This window comes from Lepisosteus oculatus, chromosome 13 (assembly GCF_040954835.1).
Source record: "Lepisosteus oculatus isolate fLepOcu1 chromosome 13, fLepOcu1.hap2, whole genome shotgun sequence".
Taxonomy (NCBI): domain Eukaryota; kingdom Metazoa; phylum Chordata; class Actinopteri; order Semionotiformes; family Lepisosteidae; genus Lepisosteus; species Lepisosteus oculatus.
This window is the reverse complement of record NC_090708.1, coordinates 19,496,485-19,515,617: the sequence shown is the minus strand read 5'-3', so window position 1 is coordinate 19,515,617 and position 19,133 is coordinate 19,496,485. Positions and strand designations below refer to the sequence as shown.

General features: G+C 39.7%; 1 protein-coding gene across 2 annotated transcripts; it reads right to left on the bottom strand.

The window, feature by feature from the left end:
• Positions 1 to 239: 239 nt before the first annotated feature.
• Positions 240 to 19,097, bottom strand: LOC102694436 (complement C1q and tumor necrosis factor-related protein 9A). 2 transcript variants are annotated; one of them, XM_069197518.1, is made up of 5 exons: positions 18,941 to 19,097; positions 6,279 to 6,687; positions 5,334 to 5,414; positions 4,777 to 4,857; positions 240 to 4,452 (listed from the first exon to the last, which is right to left on the bottom strand). In XM_069197518.1, exons 2-5 carry the CDS (start codon positions 6,682 to 6,684, stop codon positions 3,530 to 3,532), a joined length of 1,491 nt encoding a protein of 496 aa, XP_069053619.1. In that variant the 5' UTR covers positions 6,685 to 6,687; positions 18,941 to 19,097; the 3' UTR covers positions 240 to 3,529. The 2 variants fall into 2 exon arrangements, with proteins under 2 accessions (XP_069053619.1, XP_006638028.3); XM_006637965.3 differs by lacking the exon at positions 18,941 to 19,097 and adding an exon at positions 8,953 to 9,032 and having other exon boundaries at positions 241 to 4,452.
• Positions 19,098 to 19,133: the final 36 nt, after the last annotated feature.

Genomic DNA, 19,133 nt, shown 5'->3' with positions numbered 1-19,133 from the left:
AAGACCTGAAATACTTCATGTACGTTGGACATGAGAAAGGAATACAGTTAGGAATGCGTGTGATCTTCTAGTGACTGTCTCTCACTTCCATCAGGACACTTAGTATTTTGTATTTTAAAAATGATACACGAAGAAAGTGAACATTTATAGAACTGCTAGAGTAATATGTCACTGAATTGATTGTAGGACTGGCGCTGCATTTTCTTCACAAACAAGTAGGTTACAGGTCATATTGTATTTTTATTGTGAATTTGATATCACTCTGACTTTTTAATCATTTGTGTTTCAATGTATCATAAGAATATGTACTAGAAGACCTGCTGTAATGCAAAGAGAAAAGGTTGTGCTTTATTTCCATTTCAGTTATTGAAACATTTAGGATACACACTATGTACTTCACGTACCATGTACATCATGAAGGCTGTAGAAATGAAAACCAGCACATGGAATGAGAAGCAGTTAATGGGCTGAGGGCAGAGGGTACTGGTAAAGGGAGTTACTGCAGGCTGGAGTGAGGTTGCATATGGTGTGCCATTGGTATCAGTGTCAGAACCACTACTCTTCCAACTTTTTTTACAATCCTGAATAGTTAGTGAATGTGTGGAATTTGCACATGCTACACAACTAGGTAGAGTTCCAAATACCGTTCTACCAGTCACACCATCTAGAGAAAGCAGAAAAGCAATTGAATAGCCACAACATGCCTGCATATACAGATGAAAGAGTAGAGATCAAATCACATTTCAAGAGGATTTAGACACTGTTCTGATCTGGGGAGATACCTGGCAAATGAAATTGTATGTGGATAAATGTAATGTATAAGGTGCAGGTAGCGCATGGATAAATTTAAATGTATGCCTTATATAGAACCGAAATAAAAGCAAAGCCTGAGAATACTATTGCTGATTCATCGTGACAATGTGGAGAAGCAAAAAAAAAAGGCCAACCATGTTTGGGTATATAATCAAAATATATATATCAACAAAAGTGATATCAGAATTATACAATACACTAGGTAGACTTCGTGTAGAATATTGCATTCAATTTTAGTCACTTTGCTGCAAGATGGGTATTGCTGTTCTTGATGCAGTGCAAAGTAGATAAGAGAAACTAATTTCTGGCATGAATGGGATGTTGAATTTAGATTGAGTCAGCTAAGTCTGTCGCCTGGAACAGAGAAGATTCAAATATTCGTAATCATGATGGGTTATTGACCAAATTGATCAGGGCGACAGCTGCAAAATCAATGACACAATGACAAATTACAGATTAAGAACATTCAGGAAAGATCATGGGAGTCTATGCTTTAAATACACAATTATGATGTCTGGTACAAAGTTCATCATTATTGAAGCCCTTGGGACCCTTTAAAAAATATTAAATGACTTTAAACCATTTACCAGGCCTCCTCTCGCAACCAGCTTTTCTTATGTTCTTCTGTATCTTAAGGCATTTTCCCAGATAGTCACTTTGAGATAAAGGTTTCAGAAAGCTGGAAAATTGTGGTAAAAGATGCATTAGCAACATTTGCATTAATTGCATTAAGATGTGTCTTAATAAATCCTTGTGTGCAAAGACTGCATATAACCAATTAAATATAAGCTCTTAACTTCACACAGCAGCTGAATTGAAATAAATCCAGTCATACATGTCAAAAACTGAGCTCTACAGTACAGAGAATTGTTGGTATTAAATTCTGTAATATGGGTTTGAAGCAGTTAGAACATAGATGAATAGGTAATACCAGGATTACAATGTTACGCTGTTTATTATGAGTGCAATGCAAAAAAACATGCATTCAGTTTCCATTACACATACTGCAAAACGTATTACTAGTCTTTTATTCTACTTTTCTCCATAAAGCACCAGTCTTTTAATTCTGGTTATCTGAAAATTTATGTGCAGCGATATTCCCTACCATACTGAAGGCTCACATTCAAATATGGTTTCTACTTGACCAAGACTGCATGGTGCTCGATTCTGAAAAATATTAGCATTTTCTATTCCATGATCCTGTATTATAGCAGAACTACTTCCTAGACCATTAGAATAATGTGCCATCAGTAGCTGGATCGTTTTCCTTAGACATTTCATTTAAATCTTTTTTATTTAGAAAGGATAATAATAATAATAATATACAGAGCAAAATCAAATGACAACAGCAAAAATAAAAATAAAAACCACAAAATGTATCCACAGAATCATAAATCACAAAGTACAATCACTTTATTGGAAACATTTGGAATCCATTAAATCCAATCCACCCTCTATTTAGACAGGCAGGCATCCGGATACTAGGAAAAAAGTTCTACAGGGAGACAGGTCTGCATTTGGCTTCTTTCTGTTTGCCTCCCTTCCTCCATGAGTTTCACACCTTCTAAAAGCCTTTTCTGGGTCACTTCCATTGGGACAGTGGCACCTTTTTCGGGACATATACCTGCATAATCCCAGCCTGCTCTTATACAGGTTAAAGTTTTGTTCATTCCTACTAAGGCATAAAACAAATGTGTTTAGTGACCTTTTAGTTTCATTGTAAGTTTGTTTAATCCGGTTCGTTTAAATCAGCACACTGAAAGCCTGTTGTTAATTAAAACCTTTGTGAAATTAGGCAACCTCCTATGAAGAAACAAGCAATTTTCTGGAAAGACATTTAATTTCTCTAAAGGTTGGAAAGTCAAGGTCTGGCACACATCTTTGCCAGATTGTCTATTTTGAGGACAACATCAAAATAGATTTCCCAGCAGTCTAATTTTCTTACAGATCCAACTCCAGTTTCTATTGAAATAGTACCAGACGTCAATTAAATTGCACAAGGTATCTCACCAGATCAGAACTGTCAAAACCTACAGAGGCTATGTGGCTTCTAAAAAGGTGCCAACTTCACATAAACAGGGCTCCCTGCCCACTGGTACGGCGATGCACATATTAGTAAGGATGGCATTCTGTGAGATGCTCATATTTCAGTTTTCACTGTGACTCGGGCAGCTCTAGATCAAGTTTTCTGGCTATGGAAGAGGTAAGAGGTGAACTAGCTACATCCCGCATATTAAAGAGTCCATTTAAAACATAAGATTAGAGATCAGAGCAATAGACGTAATCAGAATTAACAATGAAACACATCAGGGGAACACAAGTAGAAACTACGTGGAAGTGCATCTAAAACCCAAGAACAGGAGGCACTTCCTTTTGCAAAGGGGTTTTGGGAGTGTGGAACAAGCTGCACAGGCATGTTGTTGAAATCAGTAAACTGGCTTCTTTCAAGAAAAGGCTGGGTGTGATCCACAGATCAATCTGCTACTTACTACCAAACGGGCTCTCGTTCGTGACCTTTCTAATGTTTTTGGAGAGCAAACCGTGGTGAGGGCTAGGAGAAAGCATAAGCTTTTCATGACAATGAAGGGCTGGAATAAATGGAGCTTGGCCAAAGTGTGCCAGGGAGGTCCTGTTTCAGTGGGAGAGTTGGCACCTTCTTCCTTTGGGGAGCAGGAAGGTGAGAAGTAGAGGGGAACACAGGGGGCTGGTGGGAGCCCTATGGCGGGGTTGTTGAATGCCTGGTGGGTGGTTCGTCCTCGTCACCCCAGCTGTAATCTCCCTCCTCGTATGTGGGGAAATCTCGGGACAGGGGCATTTCGCAGGAGTCGGGGTAGAGCAGGTAGCCACTAAAGGTGCTGGTGCTGTCACTGCTGGCGTACATACCATTGGTGCTGGTGTCCTTTACTTGTAGCCAGACGCGGTCGCCACGACTCAGCTGAAGCACCACCATCTGGGAGGCCGAGCCCAGGTCGCTCGGCTCTGTGGTCTTCACTACGGGTTTGAAGTTCAGGAACAGGCCCACCTTCAGCACCTTGCTGAAGACCACCAGCTGGTAGCTGAACACGTACGTGCCATTGACTGGTGCCATGTAGATGCCATTGAAGGGGTCGAAATGACCCTGGAGGTTGTATATGACTTTACCGAAGGGCACTGGGCGATTGGGAGCTGGGTAAATGGAATCTAGGGCAGCTGAAAACCCAGACTGGATAGTGGGAGAGCAGGGTCCTGGCACCCCCCTTAAGCCCTCATCCCCTTTCTCACCTTTGGTTCCTGGCAACCCGGCCTCCCCCTTCGCACCGGGGTGCCCTGCATTCCCTGGGGGACCCTGGGGACCCACCTCACCATGTGCTCCCTTCTCTCCATCCGTGCAATTGCACTGTCCCTCTGCCCCATGCTCCCCTTTTGGCCCCTGCGTCCCTTGCGGACCTGGGGCCCCTATACTACCCATATCACCCTTCTGTCCTGGATGCCCAGGAACGCCATCTGCCCCAGGCGGTCCCCTTACTCCTGCAGGTCCTGGCAGCCCTGTCATCCCGGGTAGACCCAGATCTCCCTGACACACCACTGGGCATTGGCCTGGCTCTCCCTGAGGACCCGGCAGTCCAGGTATCCCATCCAAACCCTGGTCTCCTTTGTCACCTGCAAGAATAGCACAAGAGAGCGGCCTCAATGAGTGTGACCTTCAACCCTGTTCATTAGCTCCTAAGCTCAACCCTTATTTACAGCAGGCTGTAAGAAAACTAGCAGTTCATCTTCAAAATCTCTCTAGGAGCATCAAAATATCTTCGGTTTCCTCCTGTAAACACTCTTGAGGGGATAGCAAGTCATAGGACTACAAGTTGCCCAGTAGCCCAGATGTTGTGGTCTGAGCCTGAGCTGTATCGTTTTCCCATTCCCAGAGCTGGAGAGCATGAGAGTTGAATGAGAGTTCGGTAGCTGTGGAAGTTTAGGTCGGGGACTCACCCTTCAGCCCACGTTCTCCCTTCGCTCCCCGGAAACCACTGACACCTTGATCGCCCTTCTCTCCGTCTTCCCCTTTCTGCCCTGTGAGGGACACAGGAGGTCGAGAGTGAGGCCAGCATGCGAAAACGAATCGTTTCCTCTTTCAGTTCACTTAATGAGAATGCATGCACAGTGACAGGGTCTAGGGCAGAAACAACAAACCCCTCTGCTTTCTGCTGCACCACAGTCCAGCATTTTCTCCATCAAAGAAAAAACTGTACGCTATAGAACACTATCAGAAGAAAAGTAATCTAACATATTTCTAAATGTAAAAATAATAGATCACAGTAATAATTCTAAAGACTCAATCTACCTCTACTTTTTCTGTAACATAGAAAGGTACTATACGTAACACACAGAGAAGATTATTGAGGGTCTCTTAACCTTTCTTCAAAACCTTTCAGAAACAGAATTATCCCGGAAATATCCCACTGCTGAAATCACACTACTACAGAGTTGCGATTTTTGTCCACTAATTAAAACTATTGTTCTAATTCCTGCAGGGGCCTGATACTAACCTTTGAGCCCCTGTCGGCCTACGAATCCCGGTCGTCCTCTGAATCCACTGAACCCTCTTGGCCCTGGACTGCCTGGGTGGCCTGTGGAAATATAGTTCTGGTTTGGATTTCATTGCCACTGTAATTAACTGCAGTAAGAGCATTAGTACTGTAGGTATTTTATAGGAAGAAGCATAATGCAATAGAATAATCTAGTTTCCAAGTCTTGAGGAGGGTGGGACATTCTCAGCATACAGCTGTGCTAAAAGACTTCTCACAGTGTGTGCTTGAGGGCACTGTGGTCGTTTCTCAGGGCAGCAGTCTGTGGTCCAGACCTGTGATGTAGAGGGAGTAGCCTGCTCCAGGCTAAATGTACAGGGGAGAAGGAGGAAAGAAAGAAAACAAACAAAATTTGAAAGCCCAGAGGCAGAAACATCTGGAATGCAGAGTCTCAGACCTGCCTGTTAAAGCCTTTTAGGGTTCATTTGTCAAAAATGTGTTACTTAATTCTGAATTAATGACTGGATTGCATATATCATTAGTTTGTTCAAGAAACAATAAGACTGATCCACATTGCTATTTCCGATTAAATTTGGTGAACAGAACACGGAGATGTAAGAGGAAAAATAAAGTCCCATTTTGCCTAAAACCCTATGTGTACAGAATCGTTTCCAAGATGCATTGTAGAATCAGAGATGCTGGGAAACATTGTAGAGAAGGCCTGACAGACTCTGATATCACTACTGTGATAAACTCACATCATAAGCTTGTCTTATTTCTTATATTTTGCACTAAGAGAATTGAAAAGAGGTGCTCAATTTTAAGTTAGCGTAGTCTTTAAAATCACTTTGAGGCCTTGAGATAAAGTTTACATTTGTCCTCTTTTAAAAAAAGGAGAAAGATTGGTCGGAACAAACACCAGAACACCAGAATCCCTTCTCCCGCCTCTAGGAACTGAGCCGCTACCTGGAAGGCCTCTCTCCCCACGATCCCCCTTCGGTCCCATAGTGCCCTTGCAGTTCATGCACAGGCAGAACCAGGGGACGCTCTCGATGGGCGGCGGGACAGGAGATTCCAGCAGCATCTGACAGTAGGACATATCGGGCTCCAAACCCACTGTCTGACTCATGTCAGGGACAAAGGAACGGGATGATATGTTCCCTGGAAACGGGTCATTCTCTGTCAGGGGGAAGCGCTGAGGAGAGTATATGTGTGGTTGATCTGCGGGGTTCATGGGGTGGTAGTCTTGGTTGGGAGGAGGGTTTGGCGGTTTTTCCGGTCCACCCCGTTCTGGAGGAGGATGTGGCGTTATCATCGCTCCACACAAGGGCCATAGGAGCTGTAGACACAGCAGGAGGAGCGGGGTTTTCATTGTCTGCAATCGAAAAGATTAGTAAATTCAGCCACTGATTATTCTCCAAATATGTTATGCAATGATTCATTGAATTATAATCTATTTACAATTGCCCTACACAAATCATTCATTTACGTTTTTACACTAAAGATGTGGAATTTTTCAATTCCTTACATTTTCACCAATAAACAGGAATTTCTCTAAGAAAATACATGGTTTTTAAATGCAGTTCTCAAACCTGTTACAGATCAGGATTAGTTTGTCTGAGAGGCAATGAGTCTTTCTCAATATCTCTTTACTATTCTGAAAAAATAAACAAAAAAGTCTGAAACCAATTATTTTTGTCATTTAGGCCCCGTGCACAACACAAAATGTCTGTTCTGATTTAAATCAATGTTTACACCACCTTTCAACATCCGTTAAAAGCTGTTTGATATTTTCCAAACTCAATTCTTTGAATCCTATGACATCCACACCCCCACATCACTATATTTAGTCCACCTAGGAGATAGAGTCTTTGTAATTGCTCTGATGTACGATTGCATTGTTACAGATGATGCTTATTAAATACTCCTATTTCAATGCTCCCATTTTCTTAACATACATAATTTACAGGAGCCAAGTGTTCTCCTCTCATCTGTCTGCCCATCCGTTTTGTAGCGTCTTTATCCAGTACTGGGACATGGGAGAGCCGGAGCCTATCCTGGTAAGCCACGGGCCCAAGGCAGGGTACTCACACTAGGGCAAGTTTTCCCAGAAGCCAATTAATCTAGCAGCATGTCTTTGGACTGCAGGGGGAAACTGGAGCACCTGCAGGAAACGTATGCGGACACGAGGAGAACATACACACTCCACACAGACAGCACACCAGAGCCAGAATTGAACCCAGGGCCTCGGCACTGCAAGGTAGCAATGCTCACCACTGCACCACCCTCTTCTCATTTGTAATCTTTTATATATTCTTATGTTTTATTTAGTAAAACAGGTCAAGACATAATGTAGTGTTAAGTGAAAAAATGCCGTACTGCTTTTTGGCCTTTATACACCTATGAAATTCACAAAAAAATGATTGTGGTTAATCCACAATAAAAAGTATATATTGGTAAAAATAACAAAACTTGAACATTCAATAAGGGTTGTATTCAAAGTCACATTCATTATTATTAACATTAACATGATGTCAAAGGAAGAGCTATGACTAGGGCTAAATATTTTGAAATGATAGACCACAGTAGGCAGAATAAAGAATCCTGAGTTGACATCTCTTTTTAGTTTTTACATTTATTGTTTTCCATTTTCCATTTATCCATTTTCTAACCTCTTTATTCAATACAGGGTCGTAGCGGAGCCGAATTAGACCCAAAGTCCACTCCAACACAACTATTAAAAAACATTAAGTAATCAATACGTGGAGTTCACATACAGTATACCATGGCATGGTATAAAACATTCTGTGGTCAGAAAAGACAATTAAGGCATTTCTACAACCAACACATTGAAAAGACTAAAATTAGTCTATTTCCAAAAATATTACATACAATTTGACCATTTTTAATGTTTCATTTCCGTCCTCTTTACTGCTACTCCAGGAAGTGTTGATACAGTACATGCGACATTAGCAACGACACTACAACCATAGTAATTGAGAAAAACACACTGTAGATTTGTAATTTTCTGTGGCTTTTGTTTTATGCAGTCTGTGATTATAAATAATGATCTACACAACAAGAATTCCACACTCCATACTTAATGTAATCGAAAACATGCAAGGTGCTGTCCTCTTCTCATACTGTATTTTACCATTTCCGTTGAAAGATATCAAAAGAGAACAATCTCTCTAGTACTAAAAGTTTGCCACTGTCTTTATTTAACCTTATTAAAGTTTACTACTTCATAGCATAGTACACCTAGGTCAATCACACCATACCATGATTAAGAAGAGTTCTCATAAAGCGTAATAGAAATCTAGCAGTGAAAATGCATAGTAGAGACATGAAGAAACTGAAACATACCAACTACATACAACCAAAACTCAACCTTTACAAGGGTTCTGAGTACAGTGATAATCTTGTTTTTTCAGCACTGCCACTGTCAATGTAAGCATAACACAACCATCCAGAATTCTCTGGCAGTGAGCTTTGAAACTCAGGGCTCATTGTTCCTACACCCTATTCCAAAAACTGAGGAATTCCAGACATTTCCCAGGGACACCAGAATGAGCTTAGACGAAACAAGGCTTGCGTCCACCAAAAGGAATCGACCACTAGCGAAAACCAGCAATCTTACCAGTCCAGTGGTACAGTGAGTCATTAATCTGGATGACAAGACCTCTCCAAAGTGATCACCCGGGACTTGGGCATTATCAATATATAAGCCTCGCCCAAAATGTGACTACTGCAATCTGACTCACTGCCATTAGTGATACCTCACTAGCGTTCAGAATAAAACAACGGCGACATAAAGAAGCCGCAGTGAAATAACACCTCTTTGTGAGCCCTGATAGAAAACTAGGGCTTCTGTTTTTCCTATTGAAGGAAGTAAGATGACCTTATTAGCATTTCATGTTTCACAGCTGCAAAAAAAATAATAATAGGCTTTTCAGCTACAACTCTCCTCTTTGTTTCAGACCTTGATGCATCTGAATTGATTTTAAGATAACGGTTCATACATCCCTTCCCGGTTTGAAAGATGATCCTTTTGGGCCCGATTATTTCCATAACAGGGTTCTGGGAAAGTAAATCTTAGACAGCCTCATTTATGACCACGTGTCTTTAAGTGGGTTTACTGAGAATGAGGTCCAACGAAGGTCAGCTCTACAAAGTACAACCTTCCAAACCTACTGGTCAGTTCAGCATCATTGCTCACATTTGTTATGTGTCTGGTGGACACGAGCAAACAAAATATCACTTATTCTTTGTAAATGGATATTATGCACTACTATACTGTAACTTCACTTACAGATACTGATTTCAAACATTAAATGTCCATAAACATACTATTGTGACATTGTGGAAGTAAGTCTCAATGCACTCGCAGCATGACTTTTTGATATCAAAAGCTGTTTCGTCAGCACTATTTCAAATTAAAGAATTCTGTATAACCCAAGTTAGGCTTTCTTAAGAAGTATAGCTCTCTTAATTTAATCTGCCTCTTTACCAGACACAGTAGTATAGAAATAAAAACATTCTGAATGCTTTGAACTCTCCTGTGTCCTAAAATGTCCTTCATGCTTTGATGTTTACTTTCTGGGGGCCGCGAAGTCCAATTAGTCCATCAATTAAAATTCCCAAAGCAAGTGGAATTCTGAATGGTGCAAAATTTGCCAAATGTAAGAATTTCATACTTTGGACAAGACTTTCCTTGGGCGTCCTGGCTACTTGGTCATTTAAGATCCCAGGGCTGTTTGTAATATTGGGGTTTGGTATCTCTAGTGTACTGGTTATTTCCAGTGTGGATATGTTCAGTCTGACCATGCCTAAAGCTTCCCTTCAGTTTACTCTTTACCCTTTCAGTTCACAGTTTCTCACGCCTTCACCTGATCTGCTGTATAGTGGGGAAGCTGGAGCAGAATGACTTTTCTACGTCATCCAGTGGTATCCAGTGGAGGACAAAGTGGGTCCCCTCTTGTACAGTACCTTGCAAAAGCATTCTATTTTGTGACATTACAAAATGGTGCCTACAATCTTTTAAACTTAATATTGTATTTAAAAGTTAAAGTTTAAAGTTCTAGCATGCCTTAATAAATTGGTATCACGTATGAATTCCACCACCTGCCTGTTAGATTCCTTTCCCACTGTCTTATGTCAATCCTGTCTTTCTAATCGCTGTCCTATGGTCTTCCGTGAGTACTGGTGTGGTACCAACGGCCTTAAAAACTGCTGCAGTTACCCCTGTGCCTAAATAACAAATATGGCATCTGACAACCTAAACAAATTTTCACTCTATATCTAACCTACCCTTTCTTGTAAAAAAATGTGTATGGTGCTGTTACAATTTGATTGAACAACCATTTCATTGCCAATAACCTCTCCGAGCCCCTCCAATCTGGTTTCAGACAACTACATAGAACAGAGCTGCCCTGGTTAAAGTCACTAACAATTATGTTTTCTGATTCTGGTTCTCTTTCTATCCTTATTCTTCTTGACCTAAGTTCTACTTTTGACAACATTCAACTTAATTTCTTACTTTCTGATCTTTAGCCTATGTTTGGAGTTTCTGATACTGCTCTTAAATGGTTCAAGTCCTTCCTCACTGGTTACTACAACTTTGTTTCTCTTGGTATTTTCAGTTCTGAAATTGGACTTCTTAAGTCTAGTGTTCCTCAGGAATCGATACTGGGACCAAATCAATACTAGGACTCAAATCTTCCTTCATTTAAACTGTGACAAGACTGAAGTCATTCTTCTTGGCATCCTTTATCTACTATGTAAAGCCAATGCAGAAACCCTATCCGTGGATGGTACTGTGCTTGAGTTTAAAATCTTATTTGAGGAACCTAAGGGTGATATTTGATCCAGGCTTGATGTGCAACATGTGCAACATATTGTAAAAACATCATTCTCCCACCTGAGAAATATTGCCAGACTATATCCCATGTTGTCACTAACTGTTGATGAAAAGCTGGTAAACACTTTTGTTTTCTCTCAAATTGATTAGTATAATGCCCTTCTCACATAGATATCCAAGTCCACATTGAACAAGCTACAATATGTCCAAAAGTTGACAGCACCAGAAATTCGTGCCCCAGAGCTCAGGATATCTATCAATATGGATATCAGAGAGGCTCCTTTCCTGAGCTCTTTCAAATCTAAAACCTTCTTTTTTAGAAGGGCTTTTATTTAACTGGTTCTGTGTTTGCTCCATTGATTTCCTTCTGTATTCCAAACCCTCAATGTAACTGTTTAATTCTCCTATCTCCTTTCATTGTGTATTTTTTTTCTCTCTGTAAAGCACTTTGAAAAGTCACTTTCAAAGGGCTCATACAAAATAAAGTTTGTTTTGACTGTTCAAACTAAACATGTCTAAGAAGAAGATACAGTAAACTGAAATACGATGATTGCATATGTATTTAGATCCATGAGCTCGATATTTGGTAGAAGCAGAAAAATAAGTATTTTCAGGTAAGACTCCACATACTTTGCATACCAGCTTCGTGCAGTTTTTGCCATTGTTCTTGGCAGATTTGCTCAAGCTCTTTCAAGCTGATTTGGCATGTCTGATGGACTGCAGTTTTCATGTCTTCCCACATATTCTCAATATGATTCAATTCATGTCTTTGCTTTGGCCACTAAAGGACATTCTTTTATTATATATTATTCTTAGGTGACTCCAGTGTAGCTTTGACCTGGGCCATTGTCCTGCTAAAAGGTGAATTTTGGTCTTAGTTTTAGGTATGAAGCAGGTTTTAAATTTGCCTGTACTTTGCTCTGTGTTCTCATCAGTCTTGACAAGCTTTCCAGTCCCTGCTGATGAGAAGCAGACTATATCATAATGCTGCCATCATGCTTGACAGTTGACTTGGTGTTGATTGAGGGATGCACTATGTTGGATTGTGTCAGATGTTAATGTTTTGTATCTAGAACAGAAAGTTCGACTTTTGTCTTGCCTATCCACAAATGCCTTAACTAATGCCACAATACAGCCACTGTTGATTGCACAGAAAATCTCAAAGAATTTCATTTTAAATCTTTTTATACACTTTCACTGGATGAGCACAGGGCCGTGTTTTGTCCCCCCTGCTGTACTTTTTATACACTTACAGTTGTAAGAACAAAGACACTGACAGACGTCTATTTAAGTCTGCTGATGACACAGCCTTGGTCAGCCTATTAAAGGACACAGAAAATCATCATGGGCTCGTACTAAATGGTGACTTTACTAAATGGTATGAAAGATCTCCTTGAAGTTAAATATTTTGAAAAGAAAGGAACTAGTCATTGATTTGAGGAAAAATGTGACACCCCTCCAACCTGCTGTGATTAATGGTCAGACTGTAGAAACTGTCAGTGAGTACAAGTACTTGGGACTGGTCATAGAAAAAAACATGAGATAGAAAAATGTTGTGAAACCATTTGTGAAAAAAGCCAATACAGACTTTATTCTTAGAATAGCAGTTGTTTTAAGATAAAGAGAACTATATTAATACTTTTTTCATAGTCTTTCATTGAAAACATCATAACATGCTGTCTCACTCATTGTTATGGCTACATCAGGACTTTAAAATGTAATAGGTTGGGGAAAATTAGTGAAAATTAGAAACAAAATAATTGGCACAAATCTAATCAACTTAAGTATCCTGTATAAACAAAGGGTTGTAAAGAAGGCCAAGAGCATTATGGACTGTGTGTTTCACCCTCTCCATTGTGAATTTACACTACTGCCATCTGGGAGACACCTATGTGGCCCCAGGTGTAAAATTAATAGATTCAGGAAATCTTTCATCCCTGCTGCAATAGCTCTCTCAAACAATGTAAAGTAATTCTTTTATCTCCTGTAACACTATTGTTCCATGCTCTCTGTTGGTGATGTTGTCTTCCTTGTTGTATTGTTGTATTGGACCGTGCCATAAAACACATTTCCCCAAGAGGATAATAAACCTTGAATTGAACTGAATTGAATTGACCAGAATATTGTAACTTTTTCAGAATCACTGTTGACCTCATCGTGACATCCTACCAGTTTCCTCCTTGCCCTGCTGCACAGTTTGAAGGGACAGGCTGATCTAGGTATCAAGATGTCTGGGTGGGTTCCAACTATTAATGACTGATTTCACCATGCTTGCAGAGATATTTAGTCTTTGAAATGCTTTTATACCTTTCTCCCGATCTGTACTTTTCTACAACCTCATCATGAGTCTTTACTTGAAATTCAATACCCGACTGAAAAACCACATAAAGATGTGTATCTATTCTGAAATCTTGTGAACCACCATTATTAGACATATATAGAGGCCTCCCAACTCAATGTGTGACTCATTAGGTAATTTTGTGCACCTAATTTATGTTTGCCACAACAAAGTGTTTTAATACTAATGCAGTCTGGACATTTACTGTACATTGTTCTTTCATATTTGTTTACTCCTTTATTTTTGTTTTTGCTTAGAATGTGTATCATACAGTAGGTTGTGTACAGTATATAACAGTTGTTAATTAGTATTTTAAAGTGTTATGCCTGCAAACACTAACTTAAAGCAACAAAATGTGAAAACAAGGGTATGAATACTCTTATAAGGCACTGTACATGGTGTTTGGAGATCTGTTAGGATGAAAAGTGCTACAGAAATGTAAAAAGTTGTTGTTCTTATTAACAGCAAAGTAATCAAATTCCTATCAGAGTTCAATAGACATCAACACAACACACTTCTATCCCAGTGGTAATTCCATTCATAGAATTACCTTTGTTTTAGAACATATCAAATTTACTGGGAAAGTGATTTTGACAGCTGAAGAAAATTTCTGATGGTCAAATCCTGGCAAAATAACCATTCTGTAATGGAAAAAACTTTGCCTGAAGCAAAACGAACACTGTAACCGCACTGGTTCCATTCCAGCCTCTCCCAGAGAGATATTGAATACCTGCAGGTCAGAGGGGCATTTGCTCATGGGGATTGAAAGCTGGGGCAAAGCAGAGCTTCTTTTCATCCATCCGGTGATGGTGTGGCTTAAGACGGGAACCAGAGCTTGCTCTATTCATCCCGCCTCAATGGACCAGTAAAGAAAGCAAATGAAACGAAACTTGAAGCTGACCGACAGGGCTTAGCAACAAAGGCACAACAGATCCTGGATTGCTACACCTAATAACTGCCCTCATTTCCAGAAAAAAATAAGACAAAAGCGTGATCCTTGGGTTGTATGTTCAAATGTGTACCTTAACATTCCCTCACAGATTTTACGCCTAGAAAGTTGAAGACAGGTGTCTGCATTCTTCACATATGGAAGGCTCAAAACTGACAACCTGACCGCTTCAGAAAAGTGATTCAGTTTCTAAGCCCGATTCCATTGCCCATTGGAGTGTTTGCATCGAATATACAGTTGATCGATTATGCCAAAACTGAAAATTCAATGTAAAGTTTGAACTGATGGTCACAATTTGAAAACATAAGATGGTCATGGGTGGCATGGTGGCACAGTGGTTAGCATTGCCGCCTTGCAGTGCTGAGGCCCTGGGTTTGATTTCTAGGGAGTTATCTGTGTGGACTTTTATGTTCTGCCTTTGTACATCAGTTTCCTCTTGGGGAAATTTGGCCCTAGTGTGTGTGTGTGCTTGTCTCTGTGTGCCCTGTGATAGACTGGGATCCCGTTGCTTTCCTGGATAGGCTCCAGCTCCCCTTTGACCCTATACTTGATAATTGGGAAAGTGGATGGATATTCTGTGGTTTAGGCAGCCATGTATAGCATCTTAGTGTTCCTCACAGTTCAGAACATCACACTTTTAATTCTTTTCTTCATTACATGATGATGCAAAATTATGGTCTTGGAATTCTCATACTTGTCTGAATTTCAAGGGGACTCGTATCGTCACTGTAAAATATAACTATAATATTGTACGACCAATATAATAATAATTTAAAAGCAGTTCTGAAACTAAAATCAATTTGATTTAGTTAACATACTAGCCTATGACCTGAAAGGACAGTAGATTTGTCATGTAGACCCAGGGTTCCCAATCCTAGGATCTGGTTTTTATTCTAACTGATCTTAATTGCCTAATTAATGCCTTAATTGAAGTAACAGATTGATTGTAATATGTCTAGCTCTAGTGTTGAGTTTAGGATTTTATTTTACTTACGTAATGAAGCAGTTAACATCCAACATGTGTAAGAGCTGAAAATGTTCAAAGAGTTCAGATTAATCCTCTGATAAAGTCACTTGAGAATTTAATTTTGTAACTGAGGGTCTGACTGGAAATAAAAAAAACAGCAGGTGTGGTTCCCCTGGGACCAGGATTGCCATAGAGCTCTGTATAGAACTCTTAATATTAGATTATATAATGCAATATAGACTTTGAAAATCAAGTTAATTTAAAATAAGTTCAAGCACATTAAAAATCAGAATACTGCCATACTGATATTATTGATTTTTAATCTATTAAATTTGTGCTGAATTTTTTTTCCCTTCTGAATTAGTGTATAGCTAACAAAAGTCTCCAAAACTGGTCCTTAGAATCTTCAATGCAGTTGAAGTCATCCCAGAGCATGTGTAATTTAAAAACTAGGTTTGTTTATTTAAGCAATTGATCGACAAAGTTATTAATGTTTCAGTGAAACATTGGACCTAGAAGGTTGAAGGATATTCTGATTTGTGTTCCAATGTATCTCTTAATTATTTGGATGAACACACCACTTGTTTAATTAAGCATAGTTAAATTGTTCCAAGCCTTTAGAAATTGATTTGAAGGCCACCTACAGTAAAAATCCTACTGGACTGGGACTCTCCAGGACTAATGTAAACCTTTATTTGTCTTCTGGAAACTTCCAAATGTGATCTTCAGTCATTTTTCAGCTCTTGTTCCATGGAGCTGAGACTTGAGTGTCGAGTTTTTATTTAAAAAAAATGCAAAACAAAGCATTGTACAGTACTGTATGTGAGGAGTAAGTCATAAATCTGAGAGTGTGGCATTTTAAATGTATGCTTTGGTGCCCTATAGTGTGATACAGTGATCTTACATATACAGTAAATGTTGACTGCAACATTTAAGGCATTCTAAGTACAATACAGTCTTGTGGGACCTATTACAATAGTTATTCAAATAAAAACAAGATATCTGCATTACACCATATTCATAATTCTAGGGAAGTATCGTTCTCAGTTTGATTAAACAAATATTTTACTTCAACTATAATTGTGTGCATCTGTTCATTTGTGGATACAGAGGGGTGTTATTCATTATTTTTCATACCTATAAATGTCCTAGGTCATTCTGTTCCTTGCTTATCCATGAGCCTTAGATGGGGTGGGGGGTGTTCTTATTGATATTTACCTTCAAAGATCATGTTCTTGTATTATTTATCAGCCTTACTAGTTTTTAGATGCCAGTTTTCATCATGCAAAGGTTACACAGCATGAGCACCTCGTTCAGAGTGACCCAGTGTTACTTCAAAGCTGTTCTGATTGCCTGTCTAAACAAACTCCCACAGTGCAATCACTCCCAATGTTTGATGTGTGAGGGGTATAAAAAGGCTAATAAAAAATAAATTGTGTCTGCATTGCATGTACAATGTGTGGTATGTGGAGGTCTTGTCCACGTGTACATTCTGTGGGTACAGAGGGGTGGCATGCATTATATTTCATACGCGTGGTTCTAAAGTGACCTGTACAAATGTATCAGACCGAAATAGTTCCCCTGTATTTAAACAGCCGAGTGATAAGAAACAGTGCAACACAGATTTGATATCAATTCAAAAGGCCAAGGAGGCAACAACAGTGCAGACCTTTAGAGATGTGGTGTAACAAGACACGATTAGGTCTGGCAGGTTATTCATTTACTTCAGCTGAAACTTGTCAGCCAGTCTTTAGTAAGTTATAAGCATTTTGTAGCTTATGGTTCAAATTGGGCCGTTACCGCATATCTCTTACCTGGGAAACAAAAAACACATTTTTTCAAATGAAACAAATTGCCAGTTTTTTGTAATTTAATAGTAGCTGTTAGGACTATAATTTGAACAGGGTTTGTCCTCATCTCCCATGATGCTGTTCAATCTGCACCAGTCTTTCCAACATTGGTCCAAACCTGGTAATGTCTTACATTTTCTTAATATTCTGTGAAATACCTGTTTGAATGGTCAAATAAAAATCAGGAAACCACATATTAAAAAAGGACAGAATTCTTGCTTTCAGGGTTTAGGATTGTTTGACTCATTTTAGTGCATGTTTAACCACAGAAGACACCTTTTTGCCCATCTTCAACCCACTATGACACACTTGCAACCCCGTAAACACCTACCCTTCGGAGCTGCATGAATTGTACTGGGAAAAATAAATAATAAATATAGCTGAAAACAACAATGATCAGAGGCTGACTTGGCCTACATGGTGATGATCTCTACTACCCACTGATGGTTTCCAACTTTACAAAACTGTAGCAAAGACAAACACTGCAACGTACATACATTTACATAAATTTGCTTTAATGCTGAGGTCAAAGGTAAGGCTTTTTTGGATAGAGTGTATATGGGATCCTGTGTGAACTCCATTAATAATAATAATAATTGCTTACACTTATATAGCGCTTTTCTGGACACTCCACTCAAAGCACTTAACAGGTAATGGGGACTCCCCTCCACCACCACCAATGTGTAGCATCCACCTGGATGATGCGACGGCAGCCATAGTGCGCCAGAACGCTCACCACACATCAGCTATCAGTGGGGAGGAGAGCAGAGTAATGTAGCCAATTCATAGATTATTAGGAGGCCATGATTGGTAAGGGCCAATGGGAAATTTGGCCAGGACACCAGGGTTACACCCCTACTCTTTTCAAGAAGTGCCCTGGGTTTTTAATGACCACAGAGAGTCAGGACCTCAGTTTTATATCTCATCCAAAGGACAGTGCCTGTTTACAGCATAATGTCCCCCTCACTATACTGGGGCATTAGGACCCACATGGACCAGAGGGTGAGCGCCCCCTGCTGGCCCCACTAACACCTCTTCCAGCAGCAACCTTAGTTTTTCCCCAGGAGGTCTCCCATCCAGGTACTGACCAGGCTCACACCTGCTTATGTTCAGTGGGTTGCCAGTTGTGAGTTGCAGGGTGATATGGCTGCTTGACATTGTCATCACTTTATAATGAATTCAAATAAAGATAATAGAGTTCACAGACTACATGCAAAACCTTTTTTTCATAGAACATAGTTTCATATATGTGTCCCATTGTAACCATGACCCTATGTGCGCTATGCATTCATAATGTAGTTTTGCATGTGACATTAAGGAGAGTGCAAAGGTCAAAGTCAAGAACATTGAGATCAGGTGAATGCAGCTGGAATATTATATCATACACTATAGGCCTTTTCCACTCTATGACTTTCTGTGAGTCTATGATAGTTTCCCAGATTAAATTAGTGCTACAATACATTCAAATACATAGAACACATACAGCTCCTGAGGATCATATTTTTTATGTAGTTATTTCCCTCAAATGAAACATACAATTTGGCTGAGGTTATGAGTAGAAAGTAAAGCATTGTCAAAAGATCTGTGCAGAGACATACATACGGGTTAAGCCTTAAGAACAGCTTCAACAATGCCTTGAATTTGGGGAGACTGATTTCAGTTACTGCAATGATACCCTTGCCTTCATCCTGACCAGTTATTCCGGAATCGCCGTCTGTCGTCTAGAATTGGTGTTTCTGCCTCACACAACATTTTATGGATTTATAGTTACATTTTGGAATACTTGAAATTGTCCCGAAAACATTTAAATAACCTTTTCTGGGTCATTTTTGACCTCGCGTTGATTTCAGAATGTTT